This window comes from Watersipora subatra, chromosome 6 (assembly GCF_963576615.1).
Source record: "Watersipora subatra chromosome 6, tzWatSuba1.1, whole genome shotgun sequence".
Lineage (NCBI taxonomy): Eukaryota > Metazoa > Bryozoa > Gymnolaemata > Cheilostomatida > Watersiporidae > Watersipora > Watersipora subatra.
This window is the reverse complement of record NC_088713.1, coordinates 37,951,103-37,974,484: the sequence shown is the minus strand read 5'-3', so window position 1 is coordinate 37,974,484 and position 23,382 is coordinate 37,951,103. Positions and strand designations below refer to the sequence as shown.

At 31.8% G+C, this 23,382-nt stretch overlaps 2 protein-coding genes across 7 annotated transcripts in view; one reads left to right on the top strand and one right to left on the bottom strand.

Moving 5' to 3' along the window:
• Nucleotides 1-23,382, top strand: part of LOC137398899 (sulfotransferase 1A1-like) — a 209,476-nt gene that overhangs the window by 14,491 nt on the left and 171,603 nt on the right. The gene's annotated exons all lie outside the window — the stretch shown is intronic.
• Nucleotides 20,709-23,382, bottom strand: part of LOC137398898 (uncharacterized) — a 194,923-nt gene continuing 192,249 nt past the window's right edge. Inside the window, exon 8 of the mRNA XM_068085059.1 lies at nt 20,709-21,410. Coding sequence (XP_067941160.1) covers nt 21,288-21,410 — 123 coding nt within the window. The 3' untranslated portion in view covers nt 20,709-21,287. The remainder of the gene's footprint in view (nt 21,411-23,382) is intronic.

The following is a 23,382-nucleotide window of genomic DNA, read 5'->3' as shown; positions in this document are numbered from 1 at the left end:
GGTTTTGGCACTAAATATTAGTAGCAAGTATTCGTTTTCTTCATTTCAAAGTTTTACCAAGTTTTGTCATGGGTAGATTAATTCTTGATTTTGAATAGCTGATTAAAAATCAAAACAAATTCAACATTAATATTGAACCTAAAAGCTGTGTGCTTACAACCGGGTTACCGACGGTTATGAACATATACTGTACATGTAATACCGACTTGAGTAATATTGATGAGCTGTTAATTGCTAATTTATAAAACAGTTTCATGTGGTTTGATTTGTGTCTGTTTCTCTGTAAAAATCCAAATTTTAAAGCAACTTTATTTCCATTGTACTACTGATTTCTAAAATAAGATTATTAGTCATTATGTGCCATGTTAAACAGACCTCTTGTGTCATGTGGAAAAGTAACTCAAATTTATTAGGCATATAGCTTTATGTATCTGGTTCGGAATCTAGTCTGATAATATTGTCTTTTTGACAAATTAAACCTACACCATATTAAGAAAGCGCTTTGTATGGTTTTGTTTGCTTCACAACCCAAGCACCAACCATAGCTTGATGACTGTACTGTAGGTAATAGCAACACCTCAAATTGAAACAGATGCTTTATATAAATATATGTAAAATATACTACATTAGAAAAACCAGATTATACGCGCAAAACTAAATCGATAAACTCATAGCCAGCAGAAAAAGATTTCATTTGTAATCTAACTTAATTAGTGAAGGCCAAGAGGTAAATGTCATGAAAGGGACACTTATGTGTCATAACTTATTTTAACATAGACTAGGTGATATTTAAACATAGACTAGGTGATATTTAAACATAGACTAGGTGATATTTAAACATAGACTAGGTGATATTTAAACATAGACTAGGTGATATTTAAACATAGACTAGGTGATATTTAAACATAGACTAGGTGATATTTAAACATAGACTAGGTGATATTTAAACATAGACTAGGTGATATTTAAACATAGACTAGGTGATATTTAAACATAGACTAGGTGATATTTAAACATAGACTAGGTGATATTTAAACATAGACTAGGTGATATTTAAACATAGACTAGGTGATATTTAAACATAGACTAGGTGATATTTAAACATAGACTAGGTGATATTTAAACATAGACTAGGTGATATTTAAACATAGACTAGGTGATATTTAAACATAGACTAGGTGATATTTAAACATAGACTAGGTGATATTTAAACATAGACTAGGTGATATTTAAACATAGACTAGGTGATATTTAAACATAGACTAGGTGATATTTAAACATAGACTAGGTGATATTTAAACATAGACTAGGTGATATTTAAACATAGACTAGGTGATATTTAAACATAGACTAGGTGATATTTAAACATAGACTAGGTGATATTTAAACATAGACTAGGTGATATTTAAACATAGACTAGGTGATATTTAAACATAGACTAGGTGATATTTAAACATAGACTAGGTGATATTTAAACATAGACTAGGTGATATTTAAACATAGACTAGGTGATATTTAAACATAGACTAGGTGATATTTTAACAAAGACTAGGTGATATTTTAACATAGACTAGGTGATATTTTAACATAGACTAGGTGATATTTAAACATAGACTAGGTGATATTTAAACATAGACTAGGTGATATTTTAACATAGACTAGGTGATATTTTAATATAGACTAGGTGATATTTTAACATAGACTAGGTGATATTTAAACACAGACTAGGTGATATTTAAACATAGACTAGGTGATATTTAAACATAGACTAGGTGATATTTTAACATAGACTAGGTGATATTTAAACATAGACTAGGTGATATTTAAACATAGACTAGGTGATATTTAAACATAGACTAGGTGATATTTAAACATAGACTAGGTGATATTTAAACATAGACTAGGTGATATTTTAACAAAGACTAGGTGATATTTTAACATAGACTAGGTGATATTTTAATATAGACTAGGTGATATTTTAACATAGACTAGGTGATATTTAAACACAGACTAGGTGATATTTAAACATAGACTAGGTGATATTTAAACATAGACTAGGTGATATTTAAACATAGACTAGGTGATATTTAAACATAGACTAGGTGATATTTAAACATAGACTAGGTGATATTTAAACATAGACTAGGTGATATTTAAACATAGACTAGGTGATATTTAAACATAGACTAGGTGATATTTAAACATAGACTAGGTGATATTTAAACATAGACTAGGTGATATTTAAACATAGACTAGGTGATATTTAAACATAGACTAGGTGATATTTAAACATAGACTAGGTGATATTTAAACATAGACTAGGTGATATTTAAACATAGACTAGGTGATATTTAAACATAGACTAGGTGATATTTAAACATAGACTAGGTGATATTTAAACATAGACTAGGTGATATTTTAACAAAGACTAGGTGATATTTTAACATAGACTAGGTGATATTTTAACATAGACTAGGTGATATTTAAACATAGACTAGGTGATATTTAAACATAGACTAGGTGATATTTTAACATAGACTAGGTGATATTTTAATATAGACTAGGTGATATTTTAACATAGACTAGGTGATATTTAAACACAGACTAGGTGATATTTAAACATAGACTAGGTGATATTTAAACATAGACTAGGTGATATTTTAACATAGACTAGGTGATATTTAAACATAGACTAGGTGATATTTTAACATAGACTAGGTGATATTTAAACATAGACTAGGTGATATTTAAACTAACCTTGCATATGCACCAATTTATTATTTCTATATTTTCCTTGTGAACTAGTACGCTGTCACTCTCATGCTGTGAAAGAGAGCATCATGTGTAATCAACATGTGAACAATTATTCCATAGTACTGCAAGGGGGTTCAGTGGTGCAGCTGGTAGCGTGATGGTCTACTAAACTGAATATGGGAGTTCATCCTGTGCAATGCATTTTTTTCTCAATACTCTAAGCTTGGCTTTAGACAGACAAAAATATGAATGCAGCTCTTATTATAGTTAATATTTGTGCAAGTCTCATTACTTTCCATCGGAAAAATTCAATTTATTTTAAAAGTTTACAGGCTTATTATACAAACTACTAGTCTAGCATCTGCTTCAGTGTGATGTCATATTTTACATAGTTTGTTCATTCAAATTGGCATCAGTAGATACGACGGTGCTGCTGTTTATACTACCAGTAAGAACTTTTATGTTCATGATTGATGTTTGTACTTATTGACTTGCCATGATTGGCTAGCTATTTACAAATTGGTTCAAACACATTGTTATTGGATTAAGGAACTTTTTTACCATTGTGTAGCTCACACTTTGTGTAATATATTTAGTAAAAATAACATTTTTAGGGAATACGCGAAGAAATCGAAAGTTGGTTTATAAATGTAGCTCAATAGTAAATTGTCTTAGAACTTCAGTCTTTAAACCAGTATTTCAAATATTAAAAAAAATTATAATTGAATTCAGCATGATATTAAATAATTGCCAGTAAATCTTAAACAACAAAAGTAATGATCATATTTAACTCTTTGTCCATCTTTTGCACAGTGTTCATTACAATGCTAGCGTAAGTATTACTGTTTATCAATGCTTATTCTTGCTCGTTGAGTCTCAGTAAGATTAGGTTATTTCATTATTTCACACTGCTAATCATTTCAAGTTAATTATATTTATCTAGTTACATTTCTCTGCATTCCTAAATCAGGATGTTTACATGTTTCATATGTAACTTGAGTTAGATAAGAGAAGATTAATTTCTTGTTGGCATGTATCATAGATTCATCCAAACTGTCACAGTACTGTTAAGTTTTTTCAAATGGGCCAGAGCATGGAAGATTACTTCGGCTCTGTCACAGGTTGTCTCGGTATTGTGACACTTCAAAGTACAGCACATTCCTCTCATAGACAAACGTAAAAGAGAATGAGTATTATCTAGAATGTTCCCATGATTGAGTGATTGGCTATTAACTAATACTTCCACCCACGTCAGATTTCTACCTACTTATTGGAACTGACACCAATTAGATACTATTGATCCTACTTTGGAAGCTAGTCCTTTAGACTATTTGACACTATTTTACCTTTCAAACAATTTTGACATATTGACATTTAAAAGCGAGTAGTTTTATTTTCACATGCCAATTAACTTTTAATATTTTGGAAAAAAGCTATTTACCTTTAATGTTTGTTTTGGTTTTTGAATCCGCGGTCAGTGAAGGCATACTCAATCTTGATCAAAATGAGCACCACCTCACTAGGCTGATAGAATTGAAAGGCAGTGTGGGTAGTAAAGCTATTTACCAATATTGATCTCTACAGCCTATTGGTGTATTTAGAAGCTCAAAATTGTATCTAGAGTACAATATACAAGTTCTAGATCAGAGCATTTAGTGTTTGATACCAACTACATATGTTATACTTAACGCCATGTAGTTTTGATGCAACTTTAATTATCTGTGTCACCCCCCTTGTCGCATGTCATTGCCTTGCTTTTAAGTTAAAATTAGAATCCATTCAATACACTTCTCACTTGAAAAGCAGTTTCTATATTTGACATTTTGTTATGTTTTAAAATAGCAATCAAAACTTTTCGTTTTGATAGTTGTCTGTCTATCACCATATGTATCAATGAGTCTGAAGTTTTTGAATCAGTAAGAAATTTTTATGATGAAATTGCTAAAAGGTTTTAACTGAAATTAAAAAGGATTGTCTGGAGTTATCTTCTAATTCAAACAATTATCGTTTACGAATTAGGTTCTATCTTGGGTAATACTGAAGAGGTTTTTATAAAACGCTTACTTTTGCATGAGTTTATATATTTTTTGTTGTTGGAATATACCTAGAGTACAGGCGTAATCAATTATGATACAACTGCATGACCTATTTATATAATGTAATAACTAGATTAGTTTATGTGTAATTATCTACTGCTCATATCTGCAGTTTTGGGAAATATATTATCTTTTTATCATGTAAACGGGATAAAGTATTTAAAGGTACCTATTCATTCTTATATGCAGTGCCGAACAAGGAAATTGTGCATACCTGTAATTTGTAAACCTGTAATACCAAAAACTGAGAGTTTGTGAAACCGAATTGTGCTAACCTGTAATACCAAAAACTGAGAGTTATCATACCATGTTGCTTTAATTATTACGAAACTTACGGGTTGATCTCACTATCAGTTGAAGAATGCCTAATGTAACAATGTAATCATAACCTTTTTGTTCCTACATTCAATTTTTTGCATAAGGCAAGCACTTTGTTATAGTAACTTACAAATATTATGTGCATATCTAACAAGATATCTAAAAAAATTGTCTTGAGTTTTTAATTAGTCCCATTTGAATATTCAGTACTTGCAACTGCAAAGCAAACTAAATAACTGGTTGTTGCTTTAGAGAAACTACCATGAAGTCATATTTTGTTTACATAATTAATGGCTTGACAGTCTAAACGTATGAATCTTGTTTCAAGTTTGAAGAGTCTGGATTTGAACCCTGGTGAAAGCAAAATCATTTTTTCCGAATCATCTAAACTCGTGTTCTGATAAATGTTTTTGTTGCTTTTGAGACACTATCAACACGTCAAACTTTCAAGATTACGCTACAGCCGGTTCAAAGTAGAATTTTCTGATTCAGATAATTTTTTCTTTTCTTCCAAATCATTTTGCATATTTGTGTCAGCAAACTTAATCAACTTAAAAACAATGTGAAAACTTAATATCATACCAGCAGAACACAATATTAAAAATTAAGGATTCAATACTAATTATTTGTAATTATAAAAACTTGTAGTTTTTTTCAACTTTTTCAACATGTGAAATCTACATAAACAATAATGGCATTACGAGATATCAAGTAAAAAACCGTTGCTTCCTTACAGAATCATTTTAAAATTGCTGAATAATCTGAAACATTCTCTTTTATTTTTAAAGTGAAATATGCATTGGTTAGTTTTCAAAGGAATTTAGCGAGACACTGATTTGGGCAATGTGCCAATGCTTTATGCATGCAGACTATCTGCAGCTATAGCTAGACACTGATTTGGGCAATGTGCCAATGCTTTATGCATGCAGACTATCTGCAGCTATACCTAGACACTGATTTGGGCAATGTGCCAATGCTTTATGCATGCAGACTATCTGCAGCTATAGCTAGACACTGATTTGGGCAATGTCGAAGCTCTGGCTCTAGATTCTTTGAAGTTATTTCCAGTTTTAATATTCCTTCATTTATGGATAAAAAGCAAAAATCGTTGACTTTAGTCGACAATTCACTGATAGCAAAACAGGAAAAGCCATGTACTTTTGAACTGGAATCTTATTATGATTTTGAGTCAAAGCGGGGTATAGCAGTCATTTTGCAGTAGGCCTACAGGTGAAACCACTTTGACAAAACTTAGCATCTGATCTGTAGGCTAATAAAACTGAAACATATAGTGTTTAAAGTGCGCTGTGGTCTACAGAAGTACTTTGAAGTTCATAGTTGTGACTAAAATATAATATATAACTGTTTCATCATAATATTTTGTGTTTAATACTAACTAACATGGCTTCCTTCTTTGATTGAAAATTGCTGCAACCATCCAAAGCTTCGTGAACCACTAAAACTACCAAATAATATTTATTTAGTACAGTACACTCAGTAGCTAATGAAGCATGCCACTTTTTAATTGTTTTCTTATAGTGACAGTCTTTTCTCAAATTACCGTATATAAGATTATGGCATAAACTCTCACTACAAAGTACTGCTTGTATTAATTATTTAAAGTAAGTGCTAAAGCTGATGACATAAAATGACATACAAAATTGATTTCAATATCTCTTGTAGCTCATCATTGTTATTCCACATTTATCACTGTAAACCACACACAAGGTTAAACTACTGCATTCTTTCACAAAAGGCCCAAAACATGGTAATGAATTCTAAACGTATACAATAACATATGTGTGTGAAATCCAGGTAATACTTTTCTTAAATCAATTATGTTACAGTTTTTGAAGCTATCCTGATTTTCTGACAATTTTGTAAGTTTTTTGTAACTAATTTTACTAAAATAAAATTTGTATACAAGCTTACATATTTTCTTGTTTGAATAACCTAGAGTACAAGTGTAATCAGTTATCAGTAGGATTAGTTTAATGGAAAGGACTAAATGAAGTTGTTCACTCCGGTTTTTGCTGCAGCTAGCATTTTTTATAAATTCAAATTTTTAAGCTATCAGCTCATTGGGACATATTCAGTCTGCAGCATAAATAAAATGTGTTGTTGTGGCAAAACATATTTATTGTGTCTGTATCTGATGTTTAATTTAATTATTTGCATAAATTGAGAAAGTTTTAAAGCAAATAGAAAACTAATTAGGTTATTCAACTTCCATGACTATTAAAACATTGAATTGTGCTTTCTAACCACTAGCGCTCTGATATCATCTATGGTTGTTTTTTAGTCAAAAAGGATAATTTACTGAAAACCTCTCTATCGATGACTTATATAATAAGTTCTAGTTAAAAAGTTTGGGTATTGCTTTGGATACAGTATCAAAAAGTCATTTGCGACTCACAAAGTTTATGGCTAGATGGTCTAGGGGTATGATTCTTGCTTAGGGTGTAAAAGGCCAAGCCCAGTAACCTTTTGGACAATGATCCAAAAGTGGTTTTTATTAAAGTTCCAACTCAAAATACAATATTAATGCATTCTGGGACTGAAATCATGTGTAATTTTTTTTTATCTCAACACAATATTTGTTATATAAAATAACTAAATACTTGTTAATACGTTTCTATCCTTTGAATAAACCTCCTAAAAACGAATATTGTAATAGAAAACCATTATGAAGTGGAAACCATTATGAACCATTGGAAAACCTATTATAAAGTTTTGAATTCTCCTTTTTAACATTCTTTCCTATGTTTTAACATATTTGGTCATATTTTGAGAATTGATTAAGTTTTAGTTACAATCACAGTTTTTTTTAGTGGGTTTCACAAAAAAACATGTTTTTTCTCTTAGTACTGTAATGCCATTGCAATAGAAATACACATTTTTGCACCTCATGATTGACATAACAAGCCTTACCTATTATCTGTATGTGTGACAGAACACCTGCAAAAGTTGTCTGCAAATATAATTGCGCATATTTTGTTCTACGTTGCAATTTTAAAAATGGCTACTTTAATATAAATAAAAAGGTTACAAAAGCATGAAAAATGTTTGTAACTTTGTGAAAGCAAAATTTAATTGTGTTGTTGACTTCTTTAGGTTTATTTAGTTTTTTTTATAATTAAACCATACTTGAAGCTATCTTAAATCATTGGTATTTTTGTATAAATGGTCACTTAGCAAATGATCTTCTTTCATTAAAGTGTTGAAAATAGATTTTTCTTCTTTGTTGCAGGCTGGTCTAAATGCTCTATAACTAAATATCTATTTATGGAGGTAAGTTGTTTAAAAGTCGGAATATTTTATTAAAATAGTCGTAGATTGGAGTAAAGGTTTTTTTAAGATTATACTTTATTTAGCTCAACAGCCCAGAATTTACCAATAGTTTTATAGAACTACTGTAAGTAATACTTACGTATAAACTGAACTTATATTACTTTTTTACATTACACGTTCCACTTCACTTTACACCATAACACCTTCAATCATGAACCCTTCAGCTACATAGTTTCTAGCTTGATGCAGAATTTTTATTTTTATTTTGGGCTGCGGGAGGTCTAAGGATCAAACCCAGTGAAGCCGAAATATCTTTTAGGAACCATATAAAAGTGTGTTTCATTATACGTTTTGCGTGACTGTGCAAACATTACCAGCCAGTCGGAGGTTGTTTAAAATTTCAAGATATCTGATTAATTAAGGCTAGATGGTCTAATGAGGGCAGGCTTGGCAATTTATTTTTATTAGTGAACACATACAAAATTGGAATTCTTTCAGAAGGCCAATAACTGAGCTTAACATTTTCAATATGTAACTGATAGTAGAAAAGGCTTAACACTGTGAATATTATATTAAATAATTTGAAATTGTGGTATATAGGTGTAAAAATGAAAAACAGTGAATCGTTCAGTGGTTTATTATTGAAAATGTGCATTAAATATTTAAATTGTGCTGCTGAATAGCTCCATATTTATGCACTTTAGAACCCTCAGTACACTCTGTAAAAAGAGGATTAAATATTTAAACTGTGCTGCTGAATAGCTCCATATATATGCACTTTAGAACCTTCAGTACACTCAGTAAAAAGAGGATTAAATATTTAAACTGTGCTGATGAATAGCTCCATATTTATGCACTTTAGAACCCTCAGTACACTCAGTAAAAAGAGGATTAAATTAAAGTTGGTCAAAACTACAATAGCATTAAATTGAAGTTGCTAATCGGGTGTACCAACCAAATTTTCATGCTATAGAATCACTCAGAGAGTTTTGCATTGGAAGAATTTTGGTTTTAGGAGAAGCATGGTAGTTTTTCCTTTGTAAAAAAGCCACCCTGTAAAGCATTCTTGTGAAAGAATTTCAAAGAAAAACTTTTAAAGAACTTTACAGAAACATTAGCTACCTTATTTGGACTTGCCCATGACTACTGAAGTATTGAATTCTCTCTTCTGACACCCTCACATACCTGTTATCATACTTTGCCATATTTTGGGTGTTGATTAAATTCACCGCGTAGTTTAACTTGAGTATTTTTACAAAGAAACATGTTTTTCCCTGCATACCATATATCTATTAAACATATTTATAGATATTAAATTACACATTTCGGTATTTTATGAGTAACAAAACAAGCCTTTTTTCTATTAGTACACGAGACCAAACACCTGCAAAGATTGTCAACTAATCTAGCTGTACCTATATTTTCTCAAAATATAAATTTCAGGAATGGTGTAGTACTCTAATTTAAACATAGAAGTGACAAAAAAATAAAAGGTTTTGCAGTTCGGTTAAAGTAAAACTTTATGGTGTAGTTGAAACTGTAAGATTTGCCAAGTTATTGTCATAATTAAATCATCAATGAAGTTATCCTAAATGGTTGAAGATTTTGTAAAAAGTTTTGATTGACAAAATTAATGGTCGTTATTCTTCAAAGCACTCAAAGTAGAACTCACTCACTTCTGTGGGCTTGTCTACAATTTATATAACCAAACTTCTACATATTTATGAAGTTAAGTTTTTCAGAACTTAGCCTAATTGTTGAAATAGTCGGAGGTTGGAGCAAGTGTTTCTACAAAAATACACTTCTGTTGGTTTAATTGGTTCCACAGACCAAACAGAAGTAATTACTTCATAGCAAAATTGTACTGCAAGTAATAATTACACATATATTGAACGTACATTAAATTAAAGCATAGTTCACGACTAGATGGTCTAGGACTATGAATCTCGCTTTGGATGCGAGAGGTACTGGGTTTGAATCCAAGTTAGGCTTTAAAATCTTTTCAAAAGCGATCTGAAACTCTATATTTTATTATGTGCTTTGTTGCTTGGGAGACACTACCAGGAAGTCAGCTTTTTTACATAGTTTTTAGCTTGAGGGTCTATAGATACTATTCATGTTTTAAGTGCCATATGTCCTGGGTTCAAACCTCTATCGAGTCAAAAAAAAAGGTTTTAGGATATATTTAGCAATGTGTTTCAATATTTGTTTTGTTGTTGCTTTGGATATACCATCAATAAGTTAAATTTGTTTACATACTTTTATCTTGATGGTCTAAGGTGTGATTTTGGTTTTGTGTGCTAAAGCTTCTTGGTTCAAATCCTTGTAAACCCCAAAATCTTTCTAAGGGCAATCTGAAAATTGCATTTCAATATATGCTTTGTTGCTATGGAAACATTACCACCAAAAACTGATTTTGTTTACATAATTTGTAGCATGATGGTCTACAGATATGATTTTTTCTTTGGGTGCCACAGGTCTTGAGTTCAAATCCCGGTTGAGCCAACCATCTTTTTAGGATTAATGTGAAAGTGGGCTTCAGTATATATATTTTTGTTGATAAAAAAACGCCCCAAACCAGTTGGAGTTTGTTTGAATAAAAGGCTAGTAAAAGTTAACCTTGCCATAGGTATATCGATCTCTGTTAGTAGCCTACTGGAGTATTTAAAAACACATATTTGTGACTAGAATAGAGTATATAATTGCTTGACCAGAGTATTTGGCGTTTGATACCGACTACACATATTGTGCTTAAGGCTAGGGAGAGTTTGTGTAACTTGAATTACCGTTTTTGCCATCTTGTCTTATGTCATGGTCTTGCTTGCAAGTGAAAATTATATTTCCTTCAATGGGCTACTAACTTTATGAGCAGTCTCAAAATCTTGACATTATTATGTTGTAAAAGAAGCAAGCAAAACTTTGAATTTTTAGTACTGGCTGGTTTATTACGACCTGCATCATTGCCCCAAACTTCTTTCAGCAGCAAGGAGTTACTATGAAAGAAACTGTTAAAAACTTTTATTGCAATCAAAGCGGATTGTCTGAAGTTATATTCTATATAAAACAAGTATGTTTTACAAAGGAAGGTCTTATCAGGGTAATAAATCATATATTTTTACTAAAAGCCTACTTGTACATGAACTTACACCTTTTCTTGTTTGAATAAACATACAATATTAATGTAATCATTTCTGACACAAATGAATGACCTGTTTATATAATGAAATAACTGCATCAGTTTATTTGTTTTTACTACTTCCATCGGCTGTTTTGAGACAATATTGTATTTTTATTATACACACAAGATAAAAAAACTAAAAGTATCTATTTTTTCTATGCAGTGCAAAACAAGGAACACTTTTTTCATAATTTTGTTCGTAAACTGAGAATTATTTTCCTATACTCTCATATAAAACATTACTAATTAATAATTTAGTTCTAATTTCATGTAATTATAAAAGTTTTAGTTGGTTTCAGATTTTTTTCATTCGTAAAATCTACATCAATCGTAATGGCATTGGAAGATTCCAACTGGAAACATGTGCTTCAAATGCTAAAACTTGGGCCATAATAGATATTTTGGGTCTTGAAAAAAAGCTGCTAGGAAATCCATATTTGTAAGTTTGATCTCTATGAACACCTCTGAAGAGGTTGATAGATTGTGTGTTTAGTCTTTTTTAACTTTCTGAAAAAGGTGTATAGTCAAAATCATTTCATTGTTTATATGAAATAATCTGGCAGATGCATTCCATAGCTTATCTGTTATGTCTAGAAACTCGATACTACGATAAATGACCATGAAATGCACTGTATCTTTTTCCATGCATATCATCTCACTTCTCAAAGTATTTCATGATTGATTTTTAGAGAATGATTATCCTTGAGAAGAGTTGTCCTAGCTTGGCCTGAAAGTTAATCAAATGTCAGAGAGACGGACAGAACTTGAAAAAATTGTGAAAAAACAAGACACATTACTGAAGTGCCCTTTAGTGTCTTGGCCAAAATTACTAAAAAAGTACAATTCTCTTCTCCACTTATCTTACTTTTCCACTACCTGTTGTTTCTAGGCATTATATTATTCTATTAAACGCTGTGACTTTTTTCGTGCTATCAGGCTGAGCAGCTGTGCGAGGATAATGAAAAGTTGAAAGAGGCGGTGGAGAAATTGAGGCATCAATGGTGTAGTAACTTTGACAGTGTATCTATCAAAGTAATGAAAAAAAGACCAGAAGAAGTTTGAGTAGAAAACCGAACTGTTTTCTTTTATAACAAGGGCTGTTACTACATCATATGCTTTTCTTGAAAATCATTTTCATCAGACATGAATTCGTTTTAAACTTTCACATTAGGTAGTACAACCATAAGGATGAGTCAGAGGGCAGTAGATTGACTTTAAACTCTAATGACTTCAAATGACTTCACACAGTCTAAACCAAGGCCACAATGACATAATTAATTCGTATTGATTTTAATTAGTCATTGTTTGACATTTGGGGAAATACTTCTACTAATCAATTTCCACTATCTATATATATATATTTCTCAAATTTCGGTTGTGGATCGGCATGTCTGCATTCTGGTTGTAACTATTAAAATCTTGACATTAAAGTTTTGCGTTATGATGGAGTTGAACTTACGACAATCGCTTCAACAAATTATTTATCTAGATGCTCTACCACTGAGCTAGATTGACATATTTGACAGTTTTCATATACCGCATGTCCCATGCGCATGTTAGTTATTTTAGCATTGCTTCTACATGTTACGATGCCCTGTTTAGAAATATTTTGGGAACCAAAGTATATGCAACATGATGCTTCTTCGTCTTTTTTTGTTAGGGCAAATTTGTTGGGTCAACGAAATCACAAATAGTTTATCTTGAACTTGAAATTTGGCTACTAGTAACCAATTATATATGTTATTAAAAGATACCCTAACTAAATTTGCCATGGTGAGTTATCCGTATCTGCTATCCAGTACATCTGGTGTATGTTATAATAAACATGATTCGCTAATGTAAATAATAAAATTTCTGGTAAAAGTTTGAAGTTCACTAAAATACGTACTAAAATTTCCTTCAATTATGTGTTTAGAAAATTAAAGTCATTTAAGGTAATTTTAGGGTTTAGGTTGCATGTATGTCTCAAAGGTAAGAAGTGTCTACGTAGTACATCGTATAATGTTCTATCTTTCAAACCATAACCACAAAATGCACTAAAGTCATTGTAGGTATCTATAGTGACCAAGGCTAATATACCCTAGGACACTTATGTATTCGCGTCATCTAACCTTTGCATCTTCGCGGAGTCATTCATCTCGTGAAAATTTCATGAGCGAAACTAAACTTTCATAACGAACGAGCAAAAACGCGAAACTAAAGAGCTTTGTTCACTGATATCCATAATAAAAGCATCATACTAGAAATGCAGGTAACTTTTGTGTGTGGTTGGGCTTGTTAGACTATTTCTGCTGAACTCAATATAGCTAATACGCCGACTGAGCAGCGTGGCAAAGCAAATTGAGATAACAATTTCTTTGGGAAAAGCAGGCTTGTATCCCCAGGTTGCAAATTGGGACAGCTAATGTTAGGCGACTAGTTATGAGCATCTGGGGGTTTGGATGGGCGGTATTAGCCCCCTCAACAGGTTTCTTTAAAGTAAGGCCTCAACCAGGCATCTCACGTAAAGTTTTATAAGATTTTATCGGAAAGTATGAAAATTTTTTCTATTATTTGAGACTTTTTTGTTTTTTATGATGTGACTGCCAGGACGTTTTTAGATGAAAATAGGCTAAACTTAACCGCAGTTGAAACGCTAAGAACAAAAGACATATTTTTTTCTTTTGAGCATTTCAACAAAGATCAATTTTGCTGATTTTATTTTTAGTTCATCTGAAGGTTTTTACGCTTTTGCTGGGCTATTGCCAAGCAGATGTGTGTTAAAACTGGACCTTTTGCAAACCTTTATAAAATTTGTTAACAAAAATATTTTGTCAATCATGATAATAATGACGCCCAAGAACTATTAAACGTTAACGTTAAACTCTTTGGCTTGGAATAAAGTTATATTCTACAGCGATAAAAACCAATCCCGTAGCCATTGGGCAAATAACTGTTCAAGATAATGATGTTGAGGTAGAGTTATCTAAAGCAGCTTATCATTACGTGGGAACGGACCAAACAAATCCGTTCGAGTTAACCAAGTGTTCATGATAAAATTTTACATTTTATCCGAGGGCGAGTTCTCCGAGTTTGACTATACTTAGTCGTCAAAAATTCCTAAAAAGTTGGGGCGGCTCAGCCGGCTAGCCGCGCCAGGGAATACGGGTCTGTGGAAAAGCTAAGACAAACGAAGAAGATGATGATATTAGTTTAGTCACCGAATTTGTAACTGACAAGGATGAAAGTCTGGTAGGGAAAGTCATAAAAATGAATAACAATTATTGTAGCGATGAATTTTGTTACCAACCAAAAACAATAACAACCTTGAGCAATGGTCACCGCATGCTATAAATACTTGAGATATAATATTGGTGCCACATCAGTCACGGCGGCAAGAGCAAGGATCTAGACGTCATTGATAGTCCAGGAAACAAATAGCAGCAAGCGATCATGTTGCTTTGTCGATCTCGCCCACACATTTCTATTCTACATGCGATTCACAAATACAAACTAGTCTCAAATTGAAATTTTTTTTGCTAGTGAACTGGACCTGAGGAATCCAATTAGGTTTGTTCTACTGCATTCATTTTCACATCACTATATTTTTGCACTCATCAGATCCGCGATATTAAATTGCAGCAAAGTTTTACTCGGTGTCATCATGTGTGAAATCATATAATTTTAAAACAAATACTTTTTGAGTGTAATCTTCAACAAATAGACTATATTTAGCCATTACTTTCTAGTGAGTTCTCATTCACAATTAAACACCTTTACCTTCTTGTTTTTTTTTTCTAATTTATTTTAACGAAACACTTCTTTCAAGTTGTGATATATTAAACTTACAGTGGTTTGCAAACCTTTACAGTGGTTTTATTTAGTTTCATTTCAGTTGTCCTGCACAAAACCGTTTCTTAATGATATGAAGTTAGAAAGTTAGAGTTGATTGACAAAGTTGGAAAACCTTTAAGGTTGCTTTTATTTTTTCTCAGAATTTCTTTCAACTACACAAAACATTTCTCTCATGATATATAGTTTGAGAAATAAAATGACAAATGCTGTTATATGCTAAATACAAATCAATTTCCTGGCCAAAGACTTTTTTCTTACCTGGGCATCACCAGGTAGCGCAACCAGTAGATAATAAAGATCACCTATTCGAATGTCCAATCAGCAATCTATTATGTGCGGCATTTAATTGAAGGGTGGCAGCATATTTTTCAACCTTTCTCCTCTAGTAGCGTTTTTTAGAGATAAAATTTGAATGAAGGGGGCACTGAAATAAAGGTTTTACGCTAGATACAAGTGATTACGAAAACAGCTGAAACTTAATAGATCATGATACTTTTAATTTACTATTGATGTTGAACAACTTCACAAAAATGTTACTTGAAAATCCCTTAATTAGTGATGAATATTTGTATCTGATCAATCCATCAAAAACTCTAAAGATCTTAATATAATTTTATCAATTTTGTTTCTATTGTTGATAATTTGTTATTGTTACTAACTATTATATAGCTAGTATGAAAACAGGAGTGTGATTTGTTTGCATGAGTTTTTTATATTTTCACGCATTATGTTTTTAAATATCGGTGATAATCTGTTTGCAACAAGAACATTGTTGCGGCTAAGAAAAATATTGCTTTACAATTAAATGATTCCATATGAAATTATGCCAGTTTTTTCAATTGCTTATGAAATAATTTTTTTTATTTAATTCTTTCACTACCGCATTAAATTCTGACCAAATGATTATTTTGCCCAAATCCATTTAAACGGATTGTTGAACAAACCGATATACTGCTAGTATTTAACCGATATCTCGAGAATAAAAATAGATATCGCTTTATTGCAAAAAGCATCTTATTCAGAACAAAATTTTATTTAAGATAAATATAAAATTATTCAGTTAATCCTACCCTCACAAAATTTCAGCATTTTTTTTGCGCTGAATGAACGAAGTGTGTTTCTTATTGCCATTACAATAACAATCTGGTTTTTCCATTAAAAAAAAAACAATTAGAAATTGAACTGGGGAGCCAAAGAAATCTCTATTGGTTACACGTCTTGGCAACAATATTGATTCATTGGAAACAAAATTTGATTGGTCTAGCTAATGTTTGGGCTTCATTAGAAAAAGAGAAATGAAACCCTATTGATAAGCCAATACATTGGCTTACCGTAGCAAAAGAGTTAAGAGCAGGCGTTATTAGCTTTTTGACCAAAAAAATTTAACTCTACTTATATCTTTATCAAGCATTAGGCAAACATTTTGAAAAGAATGTGCTAAAGTAATATATCTAATGTACAGTATTATATGTTTCCTAATCTGATTCTGACAATATAGTAGCCGTTCCTATAATGCATAACTCCTAAAGCGTAAACTCCTTTTTGCTTCTTACTACGTAAAACGTTCAATTTAACCTATCGGTGATGCTGGGTGAGCTCTCACAATCAATTTGAATGATAACTTATCTTAACGCAATTGAGTGAAAAAAATCTATACTTTATATAGATTATATATAAAACATCCATGACCTTTTCATTCGTTGGGATATATTGCTAGATTGCAACTACAAAACCAATAATAGGTAGCCGTGCTATGTCAGCTGCGCTATCCATCATTTTTTTTACGTCATCAAGCCGTTTGAACATGCACTCGTTCATGAAGTCACCATATTTGTAGAAAATGATCGTTTTTCTTTTATTTAATTGTTTTTTGTGTTGTTTTAATACTTCAAAAAACAAGTGAAAAAAAAGCATCATTTAAAAAAAATCATTGCAAAAGCTTCATGTTTTAACGATAAAATTTTCCTATAAAGTTGGCCGACAACTATAAAATGACGTCACAAAAAACGAAGGATTTATATTTGTGCTATTGTTGGCTGTGCAACTTTTAAAGGTGTTCAATTGGTGCAGGTTTTACATCATCGGTCTACCAATCTAAACGTCATGAGTAGTAGTATTGTCAGAAAATATCTTTTATCCCAACTTTGACTCCTGGATAGAGATAGACGACAAACAGGCAGCACCACTAATTTTATATTATAAATGTTAGTTTTGTTTTGTTTAATTGTGGGCGTATAGAATGTTGGTTATTAGTTTAACTTTGCACAATGGACTTTGCTGTTTAGAAACAGTAGTAAGTATGCAAAGGTATGCACCCCCGTTCAACTTACTGTAAAGTTGCCGTGAGCATTAAACCAGTGAAATTGATGAGAAAAAAAGAAAATTTATTGATGCAAATCAATAATACTGCTGCAGTTATGAGGCAGCTCACAGTTTTAAAAAAAATGCTTCCAGTTTTTTTTGTATGACTAAAATGATGAGTTTACAAAGACCTTGGAACCGATAAGGCAAGTAACATGTATTTTATTGTTTGTATAACTTGAAACCCCTATAACATAAAAGTGCCAGAAATTATTTATGTTGTAAAAACATCCACTACACTTAAAAATAGACTTGCACAAAATATTGGTAGATTTTATCAGAAAGTTTTTAGGTTGCTTTTTATGCAGGAGATAATTTGACTGGCGGAAGAAATGTTTTAAGACAAAAATAAAAACATTTGATCATGTTTAAAATGCTCACAAAAAATAGGAGCCAAATTGTTGTCAGATAACCAAAAGATGTCATTAGCCACTACTGTTGTCATAGTTGAAATTTGTTATGGCGTTGTAGTAACGGCTACACGTAACAAAGCTTTTTGTTCATTCTGACTGAAATCATGAAAGAAACGAATTATTTGGCCAAAATCCTCAGAACTTTTTGAGTTGTGCATGCAAACCGCAATCGTGGATGAAACATTTTTCTATTGGCCTAATTGGCAAATTATTAACAAGCACGATTCTAGCAGCTTTTGCAACTTATCTAGTCCAATACAAGTAAAACGAAACGCAATAAAAGTAAAAGCACAACCCGACATAGTACATATGATGTAGCTGCTTAGATTGCGCTATTGTTGACTCTTTATCGTTCGGACACTATGGCTACAAATCGTTTCTTTTTCAATATTAACATGCTTTTCAGCAGCAAACTTTTTATTGTAGAAACAGTTGCCATATTAACCGCATATATGCAGCTGCACCGTATGTATCAGGATGAATTGCGCTGATACTTTTATTGTGTGTCGTGATACGTGCCTTTGACTTTACCTATAGCAAAGGCTGCCAAATTTGCGCGCACTAATGTTTTGTTCAGCTAATTAAAAGCGTTTTGTCAACGAGTTTGGTGTGCATGCACAACTCAGACAACTATGTTCATTCCATGGCTTTGGTAAGACTTCTTGACTTCGTGTGGCCATACCTTTACACGTCTTTTTTCTGTTGATTTCTTTGCAACTATAGAAGTCATAATCACATTCTTACATTATTTGATCAGAGCGTTTTAGCCATGATAATTTTTTTCATTTTAATTTTCAAACATTTTTGCAGTCAGATTAACTCAAACATCAAAAACAATTGCAAATGATGGAAAAAATTCCATACATTTTGACAAAATATCTTAGTTTTGTGCAAGCTCATCACTACGTAAACTCAAACTAAAAAAGTAAGCTAAATTATTCATTTGTGTTGAGATGATTCACTGCATCAACAAACAATAACCAATTAAGAACTTGAAAAAGGGAAATAACATTACTAAATGTTTAATTGGAATAGCTAAGAAACCATATAATTATAACCACAACAATTATGGTTTGTACCCGAGCAAATTAGAACACTAGTTATGACAAGATTTAAAGGTGGATAAGAAACGAGATAAATAGAGGAAAATATGAGAACATTGGTTTTAGTTTTTGTATGCACTAAGTTTCTTTGGATATCCTGAAAGTGCTGCATGTCAAATGATAATCAGTGACATCATTGCTAGAGGACTTTCTAGTCTTGCTAGAATTTTATTTCAAGTTATAAAAAAGATGTTGCTAGGAGGAAAAAAGCAAAAAGATTTATTTACATTACAATTGAAGGTTTTTCATCCTTTATTTAGAATATAAATGTACCAGTGATCGCAATGATAGTAACTCAAGTGTTTAATCAAAAAGGATTTATCATCTCTTGCCAAAAGTAACAACATAACCTCTAGGGAACACTGGTAGTTGCTGAAAATATCGATATATATCTACACCAACAGAGGTGTGAGGAGGCTGAAATTTTTACTACTAACAGGAAAACATCATGTCTCTCTTCACAGACTTGAGAACAATTTACTGCTGTTAGTTCTCAATTAATTTTAGAAAGTACAGGTTTCTGACAGAATCATAAACATTAACGATTGCTATGGCAGTAGAGTGTCAAAGAGTAGTATGTCAAAAGAGTACTGTCAGAAAGCAGTTACCTTCTCTTGTCAGCAGTGTTGAGATAACTCTTAACAATGGTTGATTTTCTTTGAAATTTGCAAAATGTTTATTGTACAACCGTTGTCGCTGGTGATGAGATGCTCTATATTTGGTTATGTTAATATTACTATTTTTAACATACAACGTATCCTAGAGTCAAGCAAAAACATTTATTTACATTAAAATTGAAGGCTTTTCATCATTTATCTATAATGCATCAGTGATCGCAATGATAATAACTCAAATGTGTACAATAAAAAAGGAGTTATCATCTTTTGCCAATAGCAAAAACATAACTCTTAGGGAACACCGGTAGTTGCTAAAAGCAGCGACATATATCTACACCAACACTGGTGTGAGATGGCTCAATTTTTTGCTTTTAACAGGAAAACATAATGTCGCTCTTCACAAACTTAAAAACCATTCATTGCTCTCATTTATCAAATAGTTTTTGAAAGGACAAGTTTCTCACAGAATCATAAACATTAACTATTGTTATGATAATAGCTCCAAAGAGTAATGTCAGCAAGCAGTTGCTTTCTCTTGTCAGCAGTGTTGAAATAACGCATTAGAATGGTTGATTTTCCTTGAAATTTGCAAAATGTACATCCATTGTCGCTGGTGATGAGATGTTTTATTTGGTTCTGTTTATATTACTATTTTCAATATGCAAAGTGTCTTAGACTCAACAGGCATTTTCTTTGCCCATATGGTTTACATTGCAAATAAAAGGTTTTCATTTAGAATCAGTACATGGAACTGATCTCTCTAAATAATTTTATTATAAATAAATCTGTTTTGGTTGTGAAAGTATAAATGACAGCTTACAGAAATCTAGTGAAGAGTTACTAAATATGTTCATATAATAGAAAGTTATATGCATACAAAACAGCAGCCGCTGTTGGATTGGTACAGAAAGTCTGCACAAGATGACACAAATAGTACAAGGTAAAACAACTGCATAACATAAAACTAATCCCAAACATTGTTCAGACGTGTCAGACAAAAGGCACACCGAGTATACTCATAACTTATGAGCTGTTTGATTCAGAATGTATGAACTGCAAAGGATAACAGTGTATATGAAACCACCTGGTTCCTCAATATTAACAAGGTAAATCCGAGTAACATGATATCGGTAATCTAATAGGAAAATATTCATGTAATACCTCAATGTAAGAATAGAATATGTGAGAGTTTCTATGTTTGATAAGCAAGTCATCTCTTAAAGCAACAACGTCAAAGGAGATAAAATGAAATAAGTATGTCAGTAGATTTGTCAGTAAACGCTACAGCTCTCTGAAGGGATGTGGACTGGCGTAGCAGGTAATTAATCTGGGTTAGATGGGTTGTATCCAGGGAACAAGAACAGTTTCTTTCGAAGAGTGCAATCCATACTTGGCTGTTGTCCATCTCCATACTGTATACTTTGCCTTCTCACTTTCTCCCTAATCTAGTGTAGCAGAAAACAGTGTCACCGAGTATACATTTGTAATAGTTCTATAGATAGCAAAACTTTACAAACATAGTAACTCTTTACAATGGTCTGCAAAGTTTAATTTAACACTCGACCTATAACCTCTTTTCAAACGAAAAAACAGTTAAATTTTACCCTAAAGCTGCCTGAAATAATGAATTTTTCGTAACATTTAAAAAAAGATTTGTTGCAACATTTAAACTAATTTTCAACCAACTACGCCTGAAGCTTTTTTAAACGTCTTGAATAAGTACACTTATGTTCAAAGTTCTCATTCATATAGTTAGATTTGACATTTCTTTAATAATAATCAGCAACTCTTTCTTCATACATTTCCTTCAATATTAAAAAAATGAACTTCAAGCATGACTAGCGGTAGAAGGGAAAAAGGAAAATGTGAGTTTTTTAGAATTCATGCAAATACTATAAAAAAATGAGCAAACATCTTCAGATATATTATTTCAAAAACTAAAAGTCTCTGAAGAGGTCCTGTAGAAAAATTGACCCTGAAGGTTGATAGTCGCTATCGTAGCATTCTGCTAGACTAGCAGAATGCTAACAAAATGCTCGCTAGCAGAATAGCACTCGGCTATTCTGCTATTCCAGCTTTTTCTAGGAAACAAGTAAAAATATTAATTTAAATTGAAATTTAAAGCTTGTCACCCCTCATCTATATATCAGTGATCGCAATGATAACTCAAAAGCTTATTATCCAAAAGAAATTACCATCTCTAGCCAAAAGAAAAAAGATAGCTCCTAGGGAACACTGACAGTTGCTGAAAGTATATATGTACCTACACCAACACTGGTGGGAGATGGTCTAAAATTGTAACTGCAAGAATAGCTGCTAGGATAGTAGGCTGTTATAGAAGCTATTCTAACAGCTATCGCAAGCAAAATGGCTCTCTGAAATTCTCTACAGATACCCTGCAAAATTATGCATGACAAAATGTCAAAATCCATTAATCATAAAATATGGTACAGTAATCCCTTGCTACTTCGCTGCTCACCCTTTCTAGTTTCAGTGCTTTGCGGTTAATGACAGTCAACGAAAAATTTAAAACACAAGAAAATTAATTGAAATCCCACATAAAAGAACTAAAATGCATAAATACACGTAAAAAGAAGACACAGTATTTTTAATGCTGACATAGGGGAAGCTTCCGTGAGCATCAGTGTGCAAGCGGCAGTCATTGTTTTTTTATTTTTGTGCAGCGTCATGCCTTTTAAGTGTGTGAGTGAAAAGTACTTGTTAAACCGCTCAGGGAGCCTCTTAAGTTTCTACTACTTTCAATATTGTGTAATGAACTTAAAAAATAAAGGAAAATGCTTACACGTTAATTAAAAGGTGTGTTTACTATATATGATAAAGGCACTGCCAAAGGTTATACTTTTTCTCATGTTTAAAAACATGTTATTTTCTTCCCACAACAAATCAAATTAATCACAAGTACAAATATTTAGACTAGAAAAAGACCAAACTGTGCACGTACTACATAACAGCATTCTCTTGATTAAAGTACTAGAAGTGAATTTGAAATATGAACTGAAAGTCAAGGAAGATAATTTTAATGTAATTATCTTTTAAAAATTAAATACATGTTTAAAAATCAGTTTAATTGTACTGGTGTTAAGATTTTGGCTCATACGCATACTCTAAAAACTAGCTTCTCTTTTGAAAATTTTCATATATCGTGAGAGATGCCGGTCTTCATCAACCGATAAAAGTGAAGTAGTTATGTATACAGTGAATATTAACTTAGTCCTACATGCATCTATACGCTTGGAGTTATCTTCTTTTAATGATATTCATTAGAGACAGTAATTACTCTATTGAAGACAAAGAAATAAATCCAATAACAAAGTTTAATACATTGAACTCGTTTATTATTAAGCAAGTGTTTTCATAATGTAGAGTGGAGACAGTAACATGTTCATTATTACATCA